We start from the raw sequence: 23,142 nt of genomic DNA on the forward strand, positions 1-23,142 counted from the left end.
AAGATAGGCTGCGATGTCGCGTCGAAGCAAGGGTAGCGAAACGCGGGACAAGACGCGGACCACTTTATCCTGATCGGGTAGTCTGTTGATAAAGACACACAAACTCGAGAACAGAGGCTAACTTGACTACATTTTATGGGGATGTCTACTATTCTATATACTTCAATATGCAAACCTATACTCTATTATACATATGCTATTAATACCTTGAAACTGCAGACCCGCAGTTCATTTGTCGATGATCGCACTAACTTTGCCAGGATTTAATTATATTTTGAATTGTAATTCTTCTTGGATTTAGATAAATAAGGCTTCAATACATATCTTCAAGGATGAATATGAAATACATTTTCTTTCACTGAAGTGGTCGTAAATTCACCTAAGCGGGGTTCTCGCGTTGCCCGGGGTGTTCAAAGGCCGAGTAAACAAAACTTCTATTTTTTCTCTTGTGTTCACTTCATTCAATAATTCACCTTCTCCCAATTCATCCCTTTTAAAATATTCGTTGCCTCAAGTCCTCCGTGGGTCCTTGTTACGCATCCGGCGTCATTCCAAACCCTCGTGCTACTGTTACTAGCATTCCAGGAACCCACAGACCTCACCTTACTATTTCTTAACCTCGATCACCTCACCCTCCACTCCACAATGGACTACAGCATGGAAGACACGCAGAACTCAGCACCTGAGGCACAGCAAGCCAACAAGCTGAACCCCTCCGGTCAAAAAAGCGACACCCAGAGCGTGACCAAACGGTTCGTCCACGATCCCGTTTGCTACTCGACATTACACATAGCTAACCTGGTTTCTTTCATCCGTACAGCCTGCAAGCTGAGCTTATGCAACTCATGATCTCCCCTTCACCCGGTATCTCCGCCTTCCCAGACGCAGACGGCAATCTCCTCTCGTGGACAGCAACCATCACCGGTCCGACCGAGACTCCCTACGAGGGCCTCACACTGAAACTCTCCTTCGCATTCCCCAACAACTACCCCTACTCGCCCCCAACAGTCCTCTTCAAGACTCCAATTTACCACCCCAACGTCGACTTCTCCGGCCGTATCTGTCTCGATATCCTCAAGGACAAGTGGAGCGCCGTTTACAACGTCTCGAGTGTGTTGCTCAGCTTGCAAAGCTTGCTGGGTGAACCTAACAAGTAAGCACCTGCCAACATCCTCCATACCTTCAGCGCTAACATTGACCCAGTGCGAGCCCCCTGAACGCCCAAGCCGCCGAGCTTTGGGACTCGGACCAGGCGGAATTCAAGCGCCATGTTCTCGCACGCCACCAAGACCTGGACGAGGAATAGATCGTTGGATTTGATGTATTTTTTTTCTTTTTTATTCTGCATCGGCGTCGGTTGGCTCGGTCGTTCACTTATGGACGCTGGGATCGTGCTGTAAATGCATAACGGGCCTGGTTTGGGCCTGGGAGTTTCTGGTTTGCTTGGTCATGCACGTTCTTCTATCTTTGTTCCTATCGTTACTACTAGTACCTCTGAGTCTCCGCATTCAGGTACAGGCGTGAGAAACTCTTGCCCTTGAGATCCTTAGGCGGTTCCTTCTCCTTTCATCTCTTCTGGTCGTTGCTCCGCGGCGGTAGATCTATTCATTGTCGGTGTCGTTGTAGATCAATTTGATCTTGTACACTTTGCTTCCAAGATTGTATTAGACAGTCCTCGCGTGTCTGGTATCCTTCGCATATGTATAGAAGACTTCCTTGTCTATGCAGAATTCAGCAAGTTCCGTAGGGGTATAGAGGTGGTAAGTCCTACATGATATCAAGGACAAAGTCCGACGATTCATGCAGTCGAGTATTCTTGTACGACCATATCCCAGTACAGCCCTCGACGAAGTGAAGAAACAAAAATATGTCATATTAAAATCGATTCCGTCATCATAATTTTGAAGTCGACGCGGCTAGGGTTGGATAACCCGATAAATAAATACTCAAGTAACCTATGAAACCAACACACCGCTGATATTAGAATTCAGGGAATTAAGCAGCAGCGAAGTACTGCTTCTCGTTGGTGATCAACAAGCCAGCAACTGTTGCACTCGTGAAGGTACTGATGGCTCCAGTGATCATAGCGCTGACAGCAACACGCGACACATCATTAGCCCGACCAGGGGCGATCTGCGACAGGACACCGATCTGGTTACCGAGGGAGCCGATATTGGCGAATCCACAAAGCGCGTATGTAACGATGAGGCGAGAGCGGTCAGAGAGGACTGCATACTCGGGGTTATGTTGGAGGGCATCGTAGGCGACGAATTCATTCTGTGGCTGGTTAGAAGAGATAAATATGAGGTACGAAGATAGGGAACTTACGGTAACGAGCTTGGTACCAATCAGCTTGCCCACCAAGAGCAGATCTCCGTCACGGGAGACGCCGAGCAGGAAGGCAATAGGGTAGCAGATGTATCCGACGATCAGCTCTAGGGTCAGTGGGGGGTCGTTGATGTTCAGGTATCGGCCCCACCAGGTGAGGAGACCGTTGACGAGACCGATGAGAGCGATGATACAGAGGAGGGTTGATGTAATCATGGCGGCAATCTTCAGACCGAGCCAGGTTCCGTTGGTGAAGGCGTGAAGGGAATTTGCGGCGCGGTGTTCCTCATCATCGGGAACAACGACACGGCCTGCAGTGAGGGTCTCTTCCTCTTCGGGCCAGCGCATCTTTGAGACGGCTAGTGAGGCAGGAATACTCATGACACAGGCGCTGACCATTGCCTGTGGGTTAACACCGATACTGATATAGGCGATCAGGACACTTCCTGCGATGGTGGCGAAGCCGGAGCACATGATTTGGTGCAGCTCGGCCATGGTAAGGTGAGCAATGAAGGGACGGATCAGCATGGCTGATTCACCCTGACCGATGAAGGGGGATGCGGCAGCGACGACGGCTTCGGCACCGGAAACGCGCATGCTCCAGTGGAAGAAGACGGCGAACTTTCCAATGAACCACTGCAGGACCTTCCAGTGGTACAACAGCTGGACGAAGGCGACGAAGAAGACGATGGCGGCGCAGACGGTGATGAGGAAGAAGTTCCCTGGAGCGAAACCGTCATTAAAGGCGAGGAAGTCTGCGCTGGTCAAGAAGCTGACTCCGTCACCGGCATAGCCAAGCAGATCACGGGCGATTTCTGAAACGAAGTTGAAGATGTCGTAACCTGCAGTAGTGCGGAGCACGAATAGGGCAATAATGAATTGCGCCAACATGCCGACAATGACCGTGTGCCAGATGATCTTCTTGCGGTTTCTAGATGTAGCCCATAGGCCGAAGATGCAGACTACCATTCCGAACAGACTGACTGCACGGTTTGCGCGAGTGTTATCCGTTGACTCTTCAGACGCAAATGCGCCGATAATAATCACACCGATGCATAGTGCGGCGGCAGCGGGTGTTCTGAGCTTCTCGGGGATCACGCGTACGAAAGGGGTAGCAGTATGCTCCCAGACCCAGTGCATGGGCTTTGTGACTATAGTAATGGGAACATAGAAGAAGATCATTCGCAGCGTGATGGCAAGATAGATTAGGAATGGCTTGAGCCATCCGATATCATGTCTGTGTAGTACCAGGCCAGCGATCCACCACCTAAAAGAGTATGTGTAAGCCTCGAGTTCAGTCCATAGTGTGTATAGAGCACTTTAAGTGCATAGAACCAGAGTAGTTCACTTACCCGGTAAACAGAAGCCAAATCACAGCATGGATCACATGTCTCCGTACTTTTAACGCGCGGCGATACCAGGTGCGCTGGGCTGGGAAGTTCTCGCCGGATTCTTCGTCGGAGTGCTTGCTGCTCTGTTCGAGAGGTGTTGGTTCAGGGCCTTTCTCGAATGGCGTATCCTTGGTGTAGACCACTTCATCCTCACGTCCCTTCTCAGCAAAGGCAGTATGATGATGATGAGAATGATGATGCTGATTCTCAGGATCCAATGCAGGATCTAGATGATGCACAACCTGCGATCCCGCAGGATCAACCTCCTGTGTCTTATCCATATTCCACTTCTCACAGACTGGAAGGTACGAAAGTATATGAAATTTACAATTTGCAATGAAACTCAAAAATCCCACGAAACACAGACCGCCTGAGTTTTGGTGATCTGCGAGGACACTGGCACCTTTATAATAAACACAGGGAATTGATAATTAATTAGGAATCTCCCTTTTAGTATTAATCTTTTTTTGCGTTTCTCGAATCCTGGCCTTTTTTATTTTGCATATTACATTTTCCGGGGGAGATAAAGAACGTTCAAGGATTAGAATGCACTAGGCATCGGAGGTCTTCCCTTCTTGTCCTGTTTGGCTACACGAAATGCCAATGAACGGGTTGACCGACGGAGTACAGCGGAGGTCCCGTCTCGCCTAGAGCCAAGCTAGAGCCAGCTGCAGCCACATGTAACCACATCGACGGCAAAAATTGATAAGACAGTAACATTCTCTTGCCACAGCAATCCTTGCCGTCTCCACTGATTGGTGGTGTAGTCTAAGCTAACCTTCTCTCACTGGAAAGTCACTCCGCACCGGGTAAGTGTGGAGCAAAAATGGGTCGTGTGCTTAATCTCCCGAGGTCTTTCCGTGCTAGCTGGGATCATTTGAGAATCTCTCCAGTTTCCCCAGCATGATAAGCGCTTGGGAGGAGGCTGAACACAAAAACCTAAGCAGAGCATACTCCGTATTTCGTACACGTGTGTGAGCTGCGTTGTTCTCGACTCTATAGAGTATCGATATCTGAATTTGCGCACGTGTTGAGTTAGCGTTAAAAAAAACCGGAGACGGGTGCGAAACGATAAGCAGTGAAGGCCCGAGATACACACGTTTGTCTCTCAGTAATGATATGTCCATTTTAAGAAGATAGGCGCATCAGAAGACAATAATCTCGGCTATGAAAAAAAAAAAAAACTTGTGATCTAGAAGGAATTCCAAGATCCTCCAAGGTTTCGATATATTAAAAAGCAGCTCGTTGGTTATGACCTTTCTCGGAAGGCCTGCATGCCGGCCGATATCAGTTACGTAATCACATGACCCCAGATCCAACTAAGGTATGTACCATAGACCTAATATGGCATGTCCGTGGGTCAGCTGCTGGCATAAATATCTATAACCTCTGGGCAAATATAGTCTCGGGCGACGCCGACTATCTTTGGAGACCTAGTCTAACTCCCCGCACTAGAGCCTCAGGCACTACCGCAATATATCTCAAAGTTTTTCCGGGTTTGCCGGAAATTGATACTGATAAGTGAAAGCATTGGCTGAGCAACTCTCAAGCCAATCACTCAGAATGCAATGCCAAAAAAAAGGAGTTACTGATTATGCCTACAGAAGAGCGAATGAAGATAGTCATTCGCAGCGGGTGAGTGTTAAAAGCGACCCATGTGTGGCTGCAATGCTTACTTTGAATCTTTGATATCTACAAGCCATCTGAAGGATCATTTCGATACAGCTAGCCCCTTGACAGTCTACAATCCCGCCACCAGAAAGATCTCGTGGAACGCATCCTCCCGATTCTTTTTCGTATAGTTCGTCTTTGGCTACATTGAGGAGATTTCTACTACGTACGGGAAATGGAAGAACATCTGGCAATATAAGCAAAGATCGGAATGTGCCGATGTTTTCTCATACGCTACCCTGATTGGCTTCGACTGTATCTGCCAATATGCTTTGCTGATTGGTCTTGGCGATATCTCTCAATGCCCTTCACTGATTGGTCTTACAGGGATCTGCTAGCTCATGTCAGACAACAATATAGGTTTTACTACGGCTTAGGGGTAAATACTGTATTGCTTCCAAGGAAATAAGCAGACGGAAAAAGTAGTCCCTGCATGAGTCTTACCCTTGCAGGTGTCTAGTCTAGAAAGAAAACGAGATTTCTGGAGCAGACCAAACAGAGGTCAGATGATCATTCCCAATAAGCGCCAAAAACTACTTAGCCGCCTGTGTAAAAGCCCGAAAAAGCCACTAATAACACTAACAAAGCCGGGCAGTTAATAGTCGTAAACACAAGACTAGAATGGCGTGTCGGAACGATTGGTGATTTCCGATTCAAGACCAAGACCAAAAACGCAATCATAGTTCCCAGTGTACTGAGACAGAACGAGACCCCATGTAAGGGTCAACTTCGCCCCAGCTGAGACAGGATCCAGCTCGCCAAATCCTAGAACAACTTTTTTGTGAGTATTTTGAGAGTCGATGCCTTGCATAGGCAAGAGAAAACAGGGAACATCGTTGGGGAAAGGCTCTTGGATCCATGTTGCCGAAGTTGTCCCCCTGATCGGAATATTCATGGCTGATATTGTATGACATACGTTGATTGCCATATTGAAGGCCAGATGAGAAGTAATTGAGCATTCTGTGTGACTGAGCTCAGTGGTAAATAAGCTGATGAATGACTATGTGATCAAATCAAACGAGTTGATTGTCGGATTGACCCTGTCAAACTGTGGCTGGGAGCTGCAGATCAAACCCTTGCATTAATGAAGACGCATTGAAAGGCATTCAAGTGTCTGGTAGAAATGAAACATTGGTGAAAATGAAAGAAAGACAAAAGCGAAAGAAATATACAATTGAAATAATGTGAAGATGAAAGTGAACCTCAAACTTCCAACTTGCATAGTCGCCATATCGAAAGGCTTGCATGTCACACGATCCTCGAGCTTGACGTCTAGCTGTAGCATACTGATGAGGTCGTCAATCAGATCCATCAAGCTTCTACATCTTTCTTTAAAACACTTGCTTCAGAAGCACGCACGGACTGACAAGCACCAAATTGGAACTCAAAAGACACGACAGTATCATCAGGTCTTCAAAAACCTCTGGCTTGAGATGGTTCTTCGTAAACGGGAGCGGGACGCATCTTGATCTCATCCTTAATCAACTGCACATAGATAGAATTGTTGAATCCGAGCATCATGAACATATGCATCTCCCATGCCCTCTAGCCCTGTAGCTTGGGACCCAATTTGGCCATGTCCATATCGTGCTCTCTGACTTTAAAGTCGACAATCGGGTTTTCTTCGGTAGTTGTCGTCACGATGGCAGCTGAAACAGGCACAGTCGAGTGCCCAGGCCTAGTGATTGCAGGTGATAGAGGAAGGATGTGGCGGCAGTATTTGAAATGCCCGTATCTTGAATGCAAATCTCGCTTTGTGCAGAGAATCGCGCGGTGCTATGATCGTGGAATCCAGCAAGTTCAGCGTGAAAACACATTCCAGGAGGATAAGGAGTTTGATAACTATTGAAGTCGTCAGCGGAGCTTAAACATGAACACAGATGGGTCTGACTGACAAGGTGACGGCCCCCGGGGATCGAGGATCGAAGATGTCACAGCGTGACACTTCGCCGCAAATAAGCTTTCAATACATTCTGTTAGATAAAAGAAACAGACTGCAAGCAAGGTGCTCACAGTATGAAGAGATGTACTAGGAAAGGCAGGTCAGGATAATGCCATCTGTGGGTGGATGTCTAAAGGAAGAAGACCATGAAGAAAGCAAACTTGAAAAATATCTGAAGTAGTGGTAGCAAACAGACCTCAGTGAGATCAGATGATTATTCTCAGCACATCTAATTAAGTACGCATTGGGTGTATCTAGAGCTCTGAATATGTTCATTCAATTGAATAGTGCATGTTTTCTATCTTGCACTTGCGCCCCCGAGAGCCCTACAAGCTAAAATATATAACCCCCGCGGCAACTGTACATGACAATCTATGGTCAGTATCAATATATATTATTGGGTGGACACACCGACACACCAAAGCATACCATATCAAATAGCCAAAGGTTCTCAATTGCAGTACTTGACGAACTTGTTGATAGTAGTACCACCGACACACGCACCGTTGCAGCACTGACTAGAGAGCGTGCAAAGACTGCGAGCTTGTATCACATATAGGTTTAGCTTTGTATTTCTAACACCCCGAAGGGGTCTAGCGGAGCTATCACGATCATGATAAGAACATACTTGATTTGCAGCGCTTTTCAAGAGGGTTGGTCAAAGCAGCTTCGGGGTTGGGCACAGCAGCAGCATTGGCGAACACAGCAAGAGTAGCCACAAGGACAACGTTGAAGAACTTCATGGTGATTTTGGTTATGATTTTCAATGTTTCAAACGAGCTGGAGAAGGAGAGATGGTAATTGAGATGCATTGAGAGGGATTGAGGCCCTATTTATATCTTTTGATCTAACTTTTCGGCCCCCAAGTAGCAGGCCATAGATCCGAGATCGGATCTTCATTTTGAGACCTCAATGGGGCTGTTCGAGTTATCTGATCTTACGCCAAGCTTATGGGCCCCAGTTATTCCCTCGTTCCGTTGCGGGCCACCAATGGCACGAAGTCAGCGAAATCCTTCAATTTGTGCAGATTCGTTCGATTGGTTCCAAGGCCAGGTATACAGCGAAGCTAAGCATGCTACTCGGTAGGAAAGAACGGTTACTGGCGGAGTGTCATCCGAGAATGAGAGATTTTTGTGGCCAGGTTGTTGATAGATTGGCCGAGGCGGTTTGAGGAACCGTCCTGGCAACAATTCTATTTATACAAGGGTTCTGTCACCTTGGTTTCCTCTCCACATTCCCGGAGCAGATATGCATAGATACCTAATAGTGTACTTCTCTGTATTTTCGTCTCTCTATGAGTATTCACTTAGTACTTCTCGCTGTGTTGTTATACATTTCTCTCAGTATGCCACACGGAGGCTGTGTAATTCTTGGGCAGTACACAGATATGGTTGTATATTCCAGCTCTATCTGTGGCTGGTAGAATTTTCGACTACATTCAGCTTTAGGTTTAGCCTCGGATCTTCCCTAGCCTAAAACTGTGAAATTATTCCACAAGGTGATTTATTTCATTCCACCTCTTGTGCCGAGATTTACAATCCTGATGATTGGTCTGAGTTTGGGAGTCTATAGTAACTTATTTAAAGGGAAATCTTTAGTGAATCAATCTACGAAAGCTCATGAGTTTATTGATTGAGACGCCGCTCAAGGCTACTATTAATCCAATACGAGGTCAGCGCTAAGAGTGTGGATTCGAACAGTCAATACGTAATAGGCCGGGTTAAGCAGAAGGGAACTGATCCTACTATGCCGGTAAATAGATGCAGTCTAAACTTGGAGGGGGTATGGAGTACAGTCTCGACACTCTATCCGGCTGGCTAAGAGTCTACAGCAGTAGCATTGTGTATAAATAATTTTCACGGGTTTCAATTTCAAGAAAAAGCAGATCTAACGGGTATAGACAAAAGTGGAGCATCTTAAAGCCAAGCGACAAATGAAACAAAGTATTTACATGCAGATAAACAAAGCACAAAACCAGATGGTGGACGGGTGTCACAATGAACCTTCTTGAGTTCCACATTGATCCCTTAAAACACCATACCCTTGACCTGGGCAACCTTCTTCAGGTTGATGTTCTTGATCATGATAGTCCACGCAAATGCCAGAACCATCACACCCAAGCCAGCAGAAAGCATCCTAACTTGTGTGTAGCCATATGCTTTCTGGATGCCCTCTCTCATCGGCGTACCGGGAGCGTACTTCAACTGTGTCTCGAGATCTTCATAAATCATCTCCAGGTTTGTCAAGTCAGGCAGGTACCGCGTGAGGGCCTTCTTGTATGTGTTGTTCCAGATTGCCATAGAGATTGTAAGACCTGCGGAATCTCCGATGGTACCGACCACATTGAGCAAGGCAAGGGCTGTAGCGACATGCTGGTGATCAACGGCAGCGAGAATAGCGAGCTGCTGCACAATGATGAAGATTGATCCAGCAATGGAAATGAAGATTTGACACATAACCTGGTACCCGATATTCTGACCGGGACGACGGAAGTAGATCATCAAACCCTGGGCAAAGATGTATAGAGGAACGGAAATGTAAAGGAGCCACTTAAAGCGACCGGTCTTTCGGATTGCCCATCCAACAAAGAATAAAAGTACACCAGAAACCACGTCAAATGTGTTGACGATATACCCAGCTTCGGCAATGGTGAGGTCATTAACCACCTGAAGGAAGTTCGAAAAGTAGTTGTTCCAGCAATAGTTTGAAAGCTGGTACGTGGCATCCAAGAGACATGCGCCGACGACGGTTCGGTTGGTGAGGAAGGAGTAAGGGAGCAAAGGGGTAGGAGCGATATATCTCTCGTAGAAGCCAAAGAAGAAGAGCATCGAGAATCCAACCACAATCATGGCAATGATATAATCTGTGCCCCAGCCATTGGGAGCCTCGCTAGCAATGTCAAACGGAAGCTCAAATAGGACAAGTCCTGTAGTAAAGATGAAAACTCCAATTACTATATGAGATGTTAGTATCTATTTTCAGTAGAAGAATCAATTGGCAGTTTGGAATACTCACAATCAAACTCGAGAGTCCAAAACCAGACGCTTTGAAGGAAAGATCGCCCGCTGTTCTCTCTGATAACTACAGCATTCCCCTTTTTGGCTTTTGTCAGGTTGAACTTTAGGACGAAGAACAATGGAGCAGCCACGATAGGGAATATGATCGCAAAAGTACCATAGGCCCATCTCCAGCCAGTATTGGCGTAGAATAGACCCGCCACCTTTGGTCCAGCAAAGGCCGTAATAATATATGGAGAAGACGTGAAGGCATATGCAAGAGCTCGGTTTTTCAACTGCGAGAGATCGGCGGTGATGACATCCACAGCGAATTGCATGCCTCCGAAGCCAATATAGTAAAACACCTGAATTTACCATTAGAATCTGCTTGATAGTCTGTGGGTGTTCCCTTACATTTGCGGCGCAGTAGAGTGGGAAACTATTGCAAGAGGCCATAAGAATGAGGCCTACGGTGGCGCAAATCGACATTACCAGGAAGCCTTCAGCTCGACCCCAAGTGTCCATCATTTTGGCCACTGGAAGGAAGACAGCAGCGGAGAAAGCATCTGCAATAGCGGTAGGAAGACCAGATAAGGAGTGTTGCTGGAAAGAGCTAGCGACATAAGTGCTCAAGCTACCATCAACCGATGATATCCAGGCATAGGTAAAGTAAAGGAACCACATACTATTGAAGCATAAGATTAGCAAGAGTACAGAAGAAAGAAATGAATTGACTTACTTGATGAAAACAAAGATCAAGGACGCTCTGGACCAGGTCTGAGCCACAGCCTCAACCTCCTGGATACCATGCTGAAGTTCTTCATAGGGCACACCGGGCAGCTCGGCACCATTGTTTGGAAGTGCCTCTTCAGGATGGATTATTTGCCCATCTGACTTCTCTGGCTCTACTGTGTTTCTGTCCACGTCGACCGAAGAACTTGCCTCATCATTGTCAACTTTCATTCGATGAAAGACCGACCGGGCCCTTTGTATCAATGGACGGAGCGTCATGACAATGGGGAAACACAAAATTCCAAAACTCAAACAAGTTGAAAGTTCGAATGTTATTTTGACCCCGCGAGGGAAAGGCAAGTAAAATATAAGACAAAAGACACGGAATTCCCACATAAAACAGCGAGGTCGGCACATTGACCAACAGTGTTTTGAACGCTCATCTGCGGGTCAAAACGAAAATCCTTTCCTCCTATATCAAAAGTGTTACAACATACGTGGTATAAATATAATGTAGTCCAAACATATTCGTTCAACCTGTGGACCCTAACTCCACTGGGGCCAGGACAACCCGGCGTCGGCCGGCGACAAAGATCTAATCAGATCGCCAGTGGCTTAGAGATCCTTACCGTGTCCAGTTACTTTTTATTGGGGCCCCATCGGAATCACTCGCTTCGACGTCAGTCCAAGCTTTGCGTGGCTGCTTGGAAATTTATTATGGACCCTTGGCTCCATCAACCGGAAAACGCGCAAAAATCCTGGAAAGTTATCAGATTTGCCAAGCTTTCGGATTTGATTACTTTTTATTGGTGATACTGATTGATATCTTCTTTCCTGATAAAATAAACGCGTAATCAAATCTATTTGATCCATGTCTTGGATCAGCGTGATACAAGGCATTCGTAGCAAGGCCGAATTGTGGAGACAATTCAACCATCTGGCTATCGAGTCAATTCTACACGATATGTACGATATAGATACGGGAACATCTTGTCAAGTCTCGCCAAATGAGAGAATCAGTTCAAGCCTCGTGGCATAACTTAACGCGTCGGCGATATCTTGGGATCATCCCTTGGCCTCGTTGCCTCCACCTTAAAACCCCTTGGGGTGTTGCGAGTGTCTGTCCTTTATACGCACTCTATAAAGTAGAAGATTGACTTCGCAACGATACTGAACCGTCGACATCGTAGGTGAGGTACCTTACATAGGCACATGTATGTATCAACAGAGCCTACCGGAAGAGACATTTCCCGCTTGATAACAAAGTCTTTTGTTTACACCTAGAATATGAAGACCTTGTGTTTCTCCTGGTCTCCATTTCCCCAAATCATAGGGTGTGCATGTACCAAATAAGTATATGCCGATGAATCACACTGCTAGTCATCTTTCGGCTTTCCGTTCTCTTTTCTTTTCGTCCTCCTACGAACGCCTACGAGAAAAACTATATCCTCTCAATTCCCAGCAGGCTTTGGTCCCACCTTGACTCCGTCAACTGCCTTCTGTTTGAGTAGTTATGTCTACCAACTCAACCTCTTGGACTGCCGTCCAGGGTTTCCTACAAAATAGTGACAGCTAAACCGCCGATTGTTTCTATCGAACTTAATGGAATAAGCTCTGTCGAATCGCTTTAGGTCTTTCTGGCCATTTAAAGTGCGTGGCCTTGGACCAGGTTGTAAGTGGACTCAACAATATTGTCCGTTTACTAGAATTCTCCGAAAAGACTCGCTAGGCGGCCCGGGTTTATATCAGAAGGAACACTTCCTCCCTTAATAGTAGCACAACATTGAAAACGAAATTGCAACAATGCAATTTATGAAGGAACATTCCAACTTGATAGTGCCTCAAGTTTTTGCGTATGAATTTGACGATAACAATTTGGTGAACGCCCACGAGTGCACGCCACCTTCTATGATCGACCAGGTCTATTATTTCAAGAGCTGGTGGCATCGAACTCAATATCCTCAGCTGCCCCTATTCAATATATCATTCAGAAAGTGCGACTCCTCCACAGCCCTTCATCCAAGTTTCACAGTGTTGAGGAATACATACAATGCACAGGGAGCGTTCACGGCCAGCCCCGTATCCATAGCGATGGGACAGAACTGTTGCAGATGATGCAGATTTCTGCGCAGATTCAACGCCTTGCGTGTAAATGTCTATCATCAATGCAGCAGAACTTCATTTCCGTTGTCAGTGCCTTACCGGCAGGACGTTTGTCTGGGCTAATTCGTGCCCAAAAGGCAGCCAAACCCTTCTCTTGGGTCGAGGAGTCAAATATGTACTGGGCTCTGTGGCATTTGAGACACTACTCCGACCTGCATAACTACGCATCTCGTCAGAATTGGCCCGAAGAGTCCATGAAAAAAGTCAAAGAACACCTCACATGGAACGAGATCGAAGACCTGACTGCCGAAGTCATTTCCACCGTCGCTGCAGTACTATCCGACTTGGGCTTAAGTCCAATCTACTCCTACCCATATCTCAGTGAACACGAGGAGTCTATACAAGGAGTCTGGTGGTATCCATCGGAGACACCACCGCCACTTTTCCACTCCTTTGATCTCGAAGGGAGCATGGATATCGCAGTTTGGCCTTTGCCGCCGATACCTTCAGATGGTATAGTGACAGACATGTGGATTCTTGATGTGAGAGGCTGTGGCCGGACAGTCCCTCATCTGGGGTGGTACAAGGATCGGTCTCGGATGCTAGCGTATAATGGGCCAAATCCTAATTTCACCATGCTAAGAATTCAACCATATCGGAGACTAGGTGTTTTTATTTGGGATGTATGGCGCATGTATTCCACTGGGTTGATACACTGGAATGGTCCAAGTTACAGTGCGCTAATCCCAGGACCAGATGGTGATGCGGAAGTGCTGGAGTTGGTGGGCGTTCAGTTTGTGCCTATGGGGGAGTGGCATTCGAGATGGATCACACCAGCTTGCTGGGGTTACGTGTTGAAACATTCTGAACATAGCAAAAAGAGAAAAGAAAACTTGAAAGAATATGTCATTTAGCCTCGATTATGAGCATAGCAGGGGACTATATATTCAAAGTTATATCTCTTATGCGGGTAAATTAATTATCTCATCCGCATGTTACATCGTAACCGTTTCGAGTTTGCGCCAATCAAAGAAAATAGATAGAATACCAGGTATGTTGTAGGCAACCAAGACGAAAACGGATTAAGGCGGGGAGAGGCCTGATCTTTCCCCTCCCGACAATCCTCGACTCTACAACATTTTGGAATTTCCGACAATGGCGACAGAGAATGAATGGGAATTAGAGGAGGGTATTCCTCAGGTTGGGGATCCCTTCATCCAACAATATCTAAAAGGACGCGATGCTTTGATTATGGAAGAGCAAAAGCGACGTCATGGTATTTTCCACCCACGTCAAGTACAAAACCCGCATCTCTGACTTTTTTTATTTTATAGATGCAAATCTGCGCAAATCTTTATCCCCCATCGCCGCCCGGGCGGCGAAGATCGTGTCGCAGATCCGAGCTCAGGAACAGAACGAAGTGTGGACAAGTGGATTAGATGAGACCATCGCCCACCAAGTAGATGAAATCCTCTACCCCGGTGTCATGTTCAATCTGGCCAAAGGCCGCATGGAGAAAACCAAACTATGGAAAATCGTGGAAAAGATGCCAAAGGGGTCCCTCCTACACGCCCACATGGACGCCATGTTCGACATTGAATTCCTCATTGATCAGGCATTCTCCACACCCGGCATCCACATGTTCGCACCGAAACCGTTGCTCACAGCTAAGGATTACGAAGAAGCGCCCGTGTATTTCCGGTATTCCACGCAGCCTCTAGAAGTGTCCGAGGACAAGCCAAGTATTTGGTCGGAGACATACGAGGCCTCGTCGTTGATCTCGATCCAGAAGGCCGCCGCCTCTTACCCCAATGGGGGAGAGAAGGGCTTCCGGGAATGGTTGAACACTCGATGTGTTCTTGCGCCAGAGCATTCGTATCATCATCACCACGGAGTAGACGCAATTTGGTCTATCTTCACAAATACATTCCCCATTGTCGACTCTCTTTTGATGTACGAGCCTATCTTCCGTGCCTGTTTCCGCCGGTTGCTGGGACAGCTTGCTCAGGATGGAATTCGATATGTGGAGTTCCGCATTGCATTTGTTTTCGAATTTCGGAAAGAAGGAAACGACAAACCCGAAGAAGATTACTTCGAGTGGTGTCGTTTGGTGGAAGATGGCATTGCTCAGTTCAAGCAGACGGATGAAGGGAAGGATTTCTACGATGCTCGCATTATTTGGACTACGCTCAGGTGGTTCTCTAATGAGGCGATTGTCAATAGCATGAAGCAGTGCATCGAAACGAAGCAGGAGTTCCCCACTTTAATCAGTGGGTTTGATCTTGTTGGCCAAGAGGATAACGGCAGGCCGCTAGTCGACCTTGTCCCGGTGCTATTTTGGTTCCGAAAGCAATGTGCAGAAGAAGAGGTCGATATTCCCTTCTTTTTCCACGCTGGAGAATGTCTTGGCGATGGCGACGCGACAGATCACAACCTATTCGACGCCATCCTTCTTGGCACTCGCCGAATCGGGCATGGGTTCTCGCTTTACAAGCATCCTCTGCTCATTGATCTAGTCAAAGAGAAGAAGATCCTCGTTGAATGTTGCCCAATCTCGAACGAAGTGCTCCGCCTTGCTAGCTCCATCAAATCTCACCCTTTGCCCGCGCTATTGTCCAGAGGCGTCCCCGTTTCGCTGTGCAACGACGACCCCGCAATTCTTGGCCACGGAAGGAATGGATTGACGCACGATTTCTGGCAGGCTTTGCAGGGACTCGAAAATGTGGATTTGGTCGGCCTATCAATGATGGCCCAGAACTCCATTCGGTGGAGCTGCTATGAAGATGAATCGACCGCCGACTGGAAAGCCGGCATTCAAAATGGGGTAATGGGGAAGGGATTGAAATCTGATCGTCTACGGGATTTCGGTTCTGATTTCGAGAAATTCTGCGAGTGGATTGTGCTGGAGTTTGCTGAATTCGATGCTGGGGATGATTGATGATCTGATGTTGATCACAATCTACCAGTCACATACCTACATAGTAGGCTAGAAACAGATATGATATTACGAAAGCCATTTTGGCAATAGTCCAACTAGTATAAGCCAATTTTTGTAATTATTGAAGTAATTTGAAACATATCACAAGTCAATACGAAGATAATTGGTCAAATTTGGTGTCAATCGGTGAGTTGGCACGTCGGCGCCTGACTCGGGTCACTTATCGCCTTTATCAGGTGCCGGAACGTCATTGTTGAACATTCCCCCCTTTACGACTCATCCACTCCGCTTTGTCGGAGCTGGCTGCTTTATTGTTTACGAGCTATTTTCGATGATACGAGTCCGCAAATAAATGAGCCCTATCCTGGCTCTCAGTCACGATGGCGTCATACTTTATGCCATCGTTCTTCCAGAAGAGGCTCCTCAAATATGCCCTATCTCGTCTGGGCCTGGTCGACACAGAGGCCTTGGATCCAGATAACCTAGGCATCCGCTGGGGACAACGGTCTACCATCGAGTTGAGGGATATTGGCCTCAAATTAGACGTGAGTGGATGCAGTGACCCTCCGCGGGCGGGGCGGCCTTTCGTGATCATCAAAACGCGACCCATGGAGCAGTGCGGGCTGACTATTTACATCGCGGAATAGAAATTATCGACTCTACTTAATCTCCCTCCGTCGTGCGAGCTGCTCAGCGCCCGAGTTCAGCTTCTTCGAATCACACTTCCTGCCGATTTCCACAATAGCGGTATTCTGTGCGAGGCAAACGGCATCGAAGTACATATTCGGTTATTGTCAGAGGAACCGAAAAAGGCACAACATGGAAAAGGGAAAGGCGAAAATGACTATTCGGCGGTGCCCACACCGTCTGATCTTGCGGAGTCATTCCTTGAGTCTGAGCCAAAGGAGGAAAGGGAAGAGCTGCAAGCCGCAATATCGTCACAGTCGCAGGTCCTGCCCCACGACCCGTTAGCCTGGTCTGTTGATGACAATGACGAGCTCGGTCTTGGGAGTGAGACTCTATCACTGCCGAGCTTTGTGGCCGGATTCTTGAAAGGCGTTGTGGATCGATTCCAACTCAAGATAAAAGATGCAGTTGTGCGCGTGGACATGGAGTTGAAGCAAGACGGAATGTCAAAACGGCAACCTGAACATAAGCCGGACCTTGTCGCAGGTCTGTTGAGCGTCGGCGAAATCGATGTACACGGGGTATCTGAGAAAACCGTTGGCCCGGAAGATGGTCTTCCTTTCCGACAAGGGAAGCGGCTCATCTCAATTGTCGATATCAATGTTGGTTTGGTTTCTGACCCATCGGTGTTCTCGAACTACTCTCGCTTTGCCGCCCCTGCATCTCCGTCGACGACTATGCGGTCAAAAGGGAGCCAGTTGTCAAGCAGAGCGCCATCACCATCCCCACTGGATCGCTCTGTCGAAGAACCCCTTTCTATGACCCAATCAACTATTTTTGAGCCGCCGCAAGCTTTCGGTCATTTGAGTACCACCGCAGACAGTTTAGAGGCTTCTACCTTTTCCCGCGATGGTCGATTCTCAGACGCCGACTCTGAGTCAGGTAGTCACCGTGGTGGATATCTGGAGGATTCTCAAATATTTGGAGATGACCCCTTCCAAGACAACCCGGGGTATCTTGACTCAGTCATTGACACCCAATTCGATGATTTTGATGATGAGCAGTCACCAGTAATACATCCTCAGGATGACCAACGGACTGGGAGTGAATGGAGAAACCACTTTTCTGGTGGCCCGCACAGCTTGTATCAGAGCTCACAGGCCGAATTCCCTGAGGGGCCTTTACTCACTTCTGACAGCCATCATATGTCCAAATCTTACGACGCACATCGTAGCCAAATCGGCTCTCAAATTGACGAAATCACGCAACCCCCACAGCATTACAATGATTACGACGAAAATGAAATTAATGAAAGATCACAATTGAGCGTATCGTCCCATCCTTCCAGTACATCTCCTCCACGCTCAGAGCCTGACAGCACGGTTTCCCGAGAAGAAACCCCAATTGCCGATCTCGACGAGTCCAAGCTTTTCTCCCACGATGAAGCGCAAAGTCTTTACATGAGTGCCATCAGCCAGGATGCGAGTAACAGCTTCATGCCCCACATGCCAGGCGCATGGGGCTCGTTTGATGATGGATCAAAATCCCGAAGTGCCTTCGATGACCGATCTAAACACATTGCACCTATTGATCCGGCACAGTCCACCCAAGTTCAAGATGAAGCGAATTCAAGATACACAGCCCCATCAGAAGACACAATAACCAACCAGCATGACTTTGACGATCAAGCCCAATCTCGGACATTACACAAGGACAGACCCTCAACCCCATCATCTTCTGGGTTGCACAGAAGCAATGAAATGAGGAAGTCGGTATTGACTATTGACAAGATTTTGCTGTGGTTCTCGCCTCCTGATTCCGACACAGAAGGGTCAGCCGAGCCGTCGCCTATCCCACAAAAAGAGAACATAGACAGTGACCTAAATGAATCCACGGCTAGCTTCGGGGACTCTGCACCTGAAGAAAGTCTACTTGCCTCTAGAGCTTACAAATCTACGAGGTTCGGAAGAGGCTCTGTTGAGCCACGGGCTCAGTCAGGTGCTGGGACTAAACTACCTGAAATTGCCGTGGAAATATTCTCTGCCTTTGTACATTTCGATATTGCAATTGGTTGGCTTATAATCAAGATAGGACAAAAGCTGTCTCATGCTCTTGGAACGGCTGAAAAAGATCCGTCTGAGAAGCAGTTGCGAAAGGACCAACCTGCGCGCACACCACCTGTTCATCTTACCATGCATGCTCTTTCAGTAAAATTCATCGAACGTGTTTCGGGGCATGTCTGTTCATCTGACAACATTGGCTCGCCTTCATCTCCTCCCTGCAACATGGAAGATGTGATTCTTCGTCTTGCTCTATCTGGTCTGAATGCTCGCCTTTCGGCTCAAAGTACAGCTACCAAGCTGAATTTCGACGTGTCCAAGTTTGCATTCGGGTTCGCCTCAGAGGATATCATATTCTTTGATGAAAGATTGAAGATGCGTGAATCTACGCGTGATGTTTTATCCCCTTCGCAAGGTGATATATCTATCTCTTTGGTCAAGTCGGCAGATCTGGCCAAGGTTGACATCTCCACATTACCTCTCCATATAAATCTCAATATACAGCGCCTGGAAGAAGTCCTAGGCTGGATGGGTGGTCTGAGCACCATTCTCGAACTTGGCGGCTCCATGTCGTCTGTGTCCACAGTCAAAGGCTGCCCTCCACCTTCCAAACCGCGCCCTCGCGGTGTGCATTTTGAGACACCCGCCCCAGCTGTTGACACGACCAAGGGCACCTCAACCCTATGGAAAGTCAATGCCCGACTTGGTGCGATCCTGTTGGATGTTACTGGAGAAACTCATTGTCTTCAGGTTACCACGACCGCCGTCAAAATTGTCAGCAGGTTTGAAGGGGTTGGTATTCAAATAGACAAGGCGAAAATTATTGGGCCTCTTTCAATTGATGATGCCCCAACTGATGCTCCCGCGAAAATCACATTGAACAACATCCGCCTTGAGTTCCTTTTCGCCCCGAAGGAGGTTGACCTCGATCGTCTTTTGACATTGATTACACCGTCCCAGGACAAATTCGAAGCGGAAGATGATATCATGCTAGACACGCTATTGCGCCAGCGACGACAAGGATCTGTTCTTCGTGTGACAGTGGGGCGCTTAGAAACATTCATATCCGATACCAGTGGGTTAGAGCCTCTCTCATCTCTTGCTGTTGAGCTGAGTCGGCTTTCCAATGTCACCAAGTACTTGCCAGAAGACGATCGCCCTGGTATCCTCACTCTGGTGCTGGTCCGTGACTTCCAAGCGCACGTCCACGTTGGTGGAGAAGTTGGGGATATCCAATGTCAACTTCTCGATGTCGAAGTTGCACACATCACCATGCCTTCGCTCACTGCGGCCCAAATCGGAACCATGACCGTCAGTCGAAATAACGACGAACAGCTGGTAGGGTATGCCCTGTGGCCGCCAAACAAATCTCAGGATCCAGACCAGTCCTATCCACCGGTCCTCATGGCTCGTTTCATACCCGATGAGATGGATCCTACCTACAAGATCAAACTGCACAATCTCCTTGTCGAGTACACGGTGCCATCAGTGACAGCCTTCCTTGGATTGGGTGGCGACAAGATGAGCGGAGAGTTGGCCAGTAGTATGGTCAACTCTATCGCCAATCTTGCAGAGCACTCAATGCCTTCATCTTCGATGACAGGGCGACCGATGTCGAATGAATCCACATCCTCGACAAAGCCGGTCAAGTTGGCAGTTGTGTTCCGAGATTGTGTTCTTGGTCTCAACCCTCGCAATCCTCCCGCGAAAGGCCTAGCAGTCCTCACCAATGCCAAGTTCGAAGGAAGTATGCATGGCGGAGAATCTGCGGAGGCATCCTTGGATATTAGGAAAGCCTCGCTCATGGTCATCGACGACGTGTACCATGAGGGTGCTTATAACCTGCACCAACGGGGCTCGGTCGTTCCCCAAGACACCCAGGCTCAAGCGTATATCGATAAAGGCTATGTTCCCGTTTCTTCCATATCATCGGCAACTGCGGGTGTCAAGCTCACCAGCGCTGAGGATGGAACAAAGTCTTTGGACGTAGAGCTGAGAGATGATCTGTTGATACTCGAGACCTGCGCGGATTCAACTCAGACGCTCATCAGCATCATGAATGGGCTCCAGCCTCCTACTCCGCCGAGCGCCGACACCAAATATCGAACAGAGGTTATGCCCATCCAAGATATGTTTGCCTCGTTCACCGGGGACGCATTTGCGGCTGATCCCACCCTTCCCAATGATAATGACCTGGCAACTATCTCCGAAGGATCATCCAGGGAAGATCAGCTGACCGATGAACTTGAATACGTCAGCGATTTCTATCCCGTGAAGGGCGGCTTTGGTGGTGTGGGCATGGAAGGCATGGAAGCGGGCTCTACTGATCTACTGGACAGCTTCCATTCCCAATACCAAGTATCTTCCAGCATGACGGAATTGGACTTCCAGGAGGATCATTTCGCAAAGAAATCAGCTGTGGGTGGAACCGCTCATCGGTGGGACTCTGCCCAGAACACCTACGGTCTCACCAATGACACGAAGCTTGAGCGGAGCCCTTTGCGTGTTCGCGTGCGAGACGTACATTTCATCTGGAATCTCTTTGATGGATATGACTGGCAGCGTACCCGGGACACAATATCCAAAGCCGTCAAGGATGTAGAAACCAAGGCCACAGAACGCCGTTCCAGGGGCTCGCGGATGTCAGCTTCGGCAGAAGACGAAGAGGAGTCTGTTATTGGCGATTTCCTCTTCAACTCCATTTACATCGGGATTCCTGCCAACAAGGATCCACGGGAACTCCACCGCGAGATTAATCATGACATCGATGATTTCACCAGTGAGACCGGGAGCTATGCGACAACCACTACCGCGACTGGGGCCGGAAGTCACCAGGGCCGATCTACCGCAAAGAGGGAAAAGAAATTACGCCTGCACCGGAGCAAACACCACAAGATGACGTTTGAGTTGAAGGGTGTGTCTGCCGATCTGATTATCTTCCCACCGGGCTCAGAAGAGACGCAGAGCTCTTTAGATGTGCGAGTCAAGGATCTAGAGATCTATGATCATGTACCGACATCCACATGGAAGAAGTTCGCAACCTACATGCATGAGGCTGGGGAAAAAGAGAGCGGGACGAGCATGGTTCACGTTGAAATTCTGACTGTGAGGCCTGTGCCTGAGCTAGCTGCATCTGAGATTGTTCTCAAGGTTTGTTACCCAAGTCACCAATTACTCAGACCAGTTTCTAACTTGACTCCTAGGCCACTATTTTACCCCTCCGGCTGCATGTTGACCAAGATGCTCTCGACTTTATGAGTCGGTTCTTCGAGTTTAGAGATGAGTCTGCAAAACCATCAGATACCCCGGGCGATGTTCCCTTCTTGCAGCGAGTAGAGATCAATGCCGTGCAAGTTAAATTAGACTTCAAGCCTAAGCGGGTTGACTACGCAGGACTCCGGTCCGGCCGCACGACTGAGTTTATGAACTTCTTCATCCTGGACGGCGCCGACATGGTGCTACGACATGTGATCATCTACGGAGTGTCCGGATTCGACCGAATGGGCCAAACTCTCAACGACATCTGGATGCCAGATGTCAAACAGAACCAACTGCCCGGTGTGCTCGCTGGTCTTGCGCCGATCCGCTCCCTAGTCAACGTGGGTGGCGGCGTGCGCGACCTAGTCGTCGTCCCGATGCGCGAATACAGAAAGGACGGCCGAATCGTGCGCAGCATCCAAAAGGGCGCCTTAGCTTTCGCCAAAACTACTTCCAACGAGCTGGTCAAACTCGGCGCCAAACTCGCCATTGGCACACAAACTGTCCTCCAAGGCGCAGAGGACATGCTAACTACCCCCAAAGCACCAGCCTTCGACGATTCCCTCGATGAAGACGAAGCAAAGAAGATCTCGTTGTACGCTGATCAGCCAGTCGGGGTGGTACAGGGACTACGTGGGGCGTTCAGCGGTCTCGAGCGCGACCTGCTCCTGGCACGCGACGCGATCGTCGCCGTACCTGGCGAGGTGGTTGAGAGTGGGAGCGCCAAGGCCGCAGCAAAGGCCGTCTGGAAGCGTGCGCCCACGGTCATCCTCCGACCCGCTATCGGAGTGTCCAAGGCCGTGGGACAAACTCTGCTTGGTGCGGGAAATACCCTTGACCCGAGTAATCGGCGCAAGATGGAAGACGTAAGTGCTCTGTTTCCCATGTTTTGGCTATGACTAACTACTGTTTTAGAAGTATAAACGGTACTGAGAGGGGATCTACACCTTGCATACTCCGTACATACGTGCATGGTCTATGGTCCCTTTTTCTTCATTTTCTGATTTTCATTTTCTGATCTCGCTTTTACTTTTTTTTTTTTTTTTTTCTCATTGCTTCATTCGATACCACATCACTAGCGCATCATCTTAAATTG

General features: G+C 48.1%; 8 protein-coding genes across 8 annotated transcripts; 5 read left to right on the forward strand and 3 right to left on the reverse strand.

Moving 5' to 3' along the window:
• Nucleotides 1–645: 645 nt before the first annotated feature.
• N7517_006650 (putative ubiquitin conjugating enzyme (UbcK)) lies at nucleotides 646–1,306 on the forward strand (the record flags this gene model as incomplete). Its single annotated transcript, XM_056724380.1, has 3 exons — nucleotides 646–752; nucleotides 821–1,153; nucleotides 1,204–1,306. The coding sequence occupies 3 exons, from the start codon at nucleotides 646–648 to the stop codon at nucleotides 1,304–1,306; spliced, it is 543 nt and encodes a 180-aa protein (XP_056580630.1).
• A 689-nt stretch (nucleotides 1,307–1,995) lies between these two features.
• Nucleotides 1,996–4,000, reverse strand: N7517_006651 (NupC/NupG family nucleoside CNT transporter; the record flags this gene model as incomplete). The annotated part of the gene is made up of 3 exons (XM_056724381.1): nucleotides 1,996–2,277; nucleotides 2,329–3,595; nucleotides 3,681–4,000. 3 exons carry the CDS (start codon nucleotides 3,998–4,000, stop codon nucleotides 1,996–1,998), a joined length of 1,869 nt encoding a protein of 622 aa, XP_056580631.1.
• A 3,032-nt stretch (nucleotides 4,001–7,032) lies between these two features.
• Nucleotides 7,033–7,239, forward strand: N7517_006652 (uncharacterized protein; the record flags this gene model as incomplete). The annotated part of the gene is made up of 1 exon (XM_056724382.1): nucleotides 7,033–7,239. The coding sequence occupies one exon, from the start codon at nucleotides 7,033–7,035 to the stop codon at nucleotides 7,237–7,239; it is 207 nt and encodes a 68-aa protein (XP_056580632.1).
• A 544-nt stretch (nucleotides 7,240–7,783) lies between these two features.
• Nucleotides 7,784–8,075, reverse strand: N7517_006653 (uncharacterized protein; the record flags this gene model as incomplete). Its single annotated transcript, XM_056724383.1, has 2 exons — nucleotides 7,784–7,875; nucleotides 7,961–8,075. 2 exons carry the CDS (start codon nucleotides 8,073–8,075, stop codon nucleotides 7,784–7,786), a joined length of 207 nt encoding a protein of 68 aa, XP_056580633.1.
• A 1,284-nt stretch (nucleotides 8,076–9,359) lies between these two features.
• On the reverse strand, nucleotides 9,360–11,339 carry N7517_006654 (uncharacterized protein; the record flags this gene model as incomplete). Its single annotated transcript, XM_056724384.1, is given in 4 exon segments — nucleotides 9,360–10,285; nucleotides 10,348–10,693; nucleotides 10,704–11,013; nucleotides 11,068–11,339. The coding sequence occupies 4 exon segments, from the start codon at nucleotides 11,337–11,339 to the stop codon at nucleotides 9,360–9,362; spliced, it is 1,854 nt and encodes a 617-aa protein (XP_056580634.1).
• Nucleotides 11,340–13,225: 1,886 nt separating this feature from the next.
• N7517_006655 (uncharacterized protein) lies at nucleotides 13,226–14,077 on the forward strand (the record flags this gene model as incomplete). The annotated part of the gene is made up of 1 exon (XM_056724385.1): nucleotides 13,226–14,077. The coding sequence occupies one exon, from the start codon at nucleotides 13,226–13,228 to the stop codon at nucleotides 14,075–14,077; it is 852 nt and encodes a 283-aa protein (XP_056580635.1).
• Nucleotides 14,078–14,318: 241 nt separating this feature from the next.
• Nucleotides 14,319–16,101, forward strand: N7517_006656 (putative CECR1 family adenosine deaminase; the record flags this gene model as incomplete). The annotated part of the gene is made up of 2 exons (XM_056724386.1): nucleotides 14,319–14,439; nucleotides 14,498–16,101. The coding sequence occupies 2 exons, from the start codon at nucleotides 14,319–14,321 to the stop codon at nucleotides 16,099–16,101; spliced, it is 1,725 nt and encodes a 574-aa protein (XP_056580636.1).
• Nucleotides 16,102–16,481: 380 nt separating this feature from the next.
• Nucleotides 16,482–22,979, forward strand: atg2 (uncharacterized protein; the record flags this gene model as incomplete). Its single annotated transcript, XM_056724387.1, has 4 exons — nucleotides 16,482–16,646; nucleotides 16,749–21,938; nucleotides 21,992–22,912; nucleotides 22,962–22,979. The coding sequence occupies 4 exons, from the start codon at nucleotides 16,482–16,484 to the stop codon at nucleotides 22,977–22,979; spliced, it is 6,294 nt and encodes a 2,097-aa protein (XP_056580637.1).
• Between the last annotated feature and the right edge of the window lie 163 nt (nucleotides 22,980–23,142).

This window comes from Penicillium concentricum (genome assembly GCF_028827145.1).
Source record: "Penicillium concentricum strain IBT 3081 chromosome Unknown utg000002l_segment0_segment0, whole genome shotgun sequence".
In the NCBI taxonomy this organism is placed as follows: Eukaryota; Fungi; Ascomycota; class Eurotiomycetes; order Eurotiales; family Aspergillaceae; genus Penicillium; species Penicillium concentricum.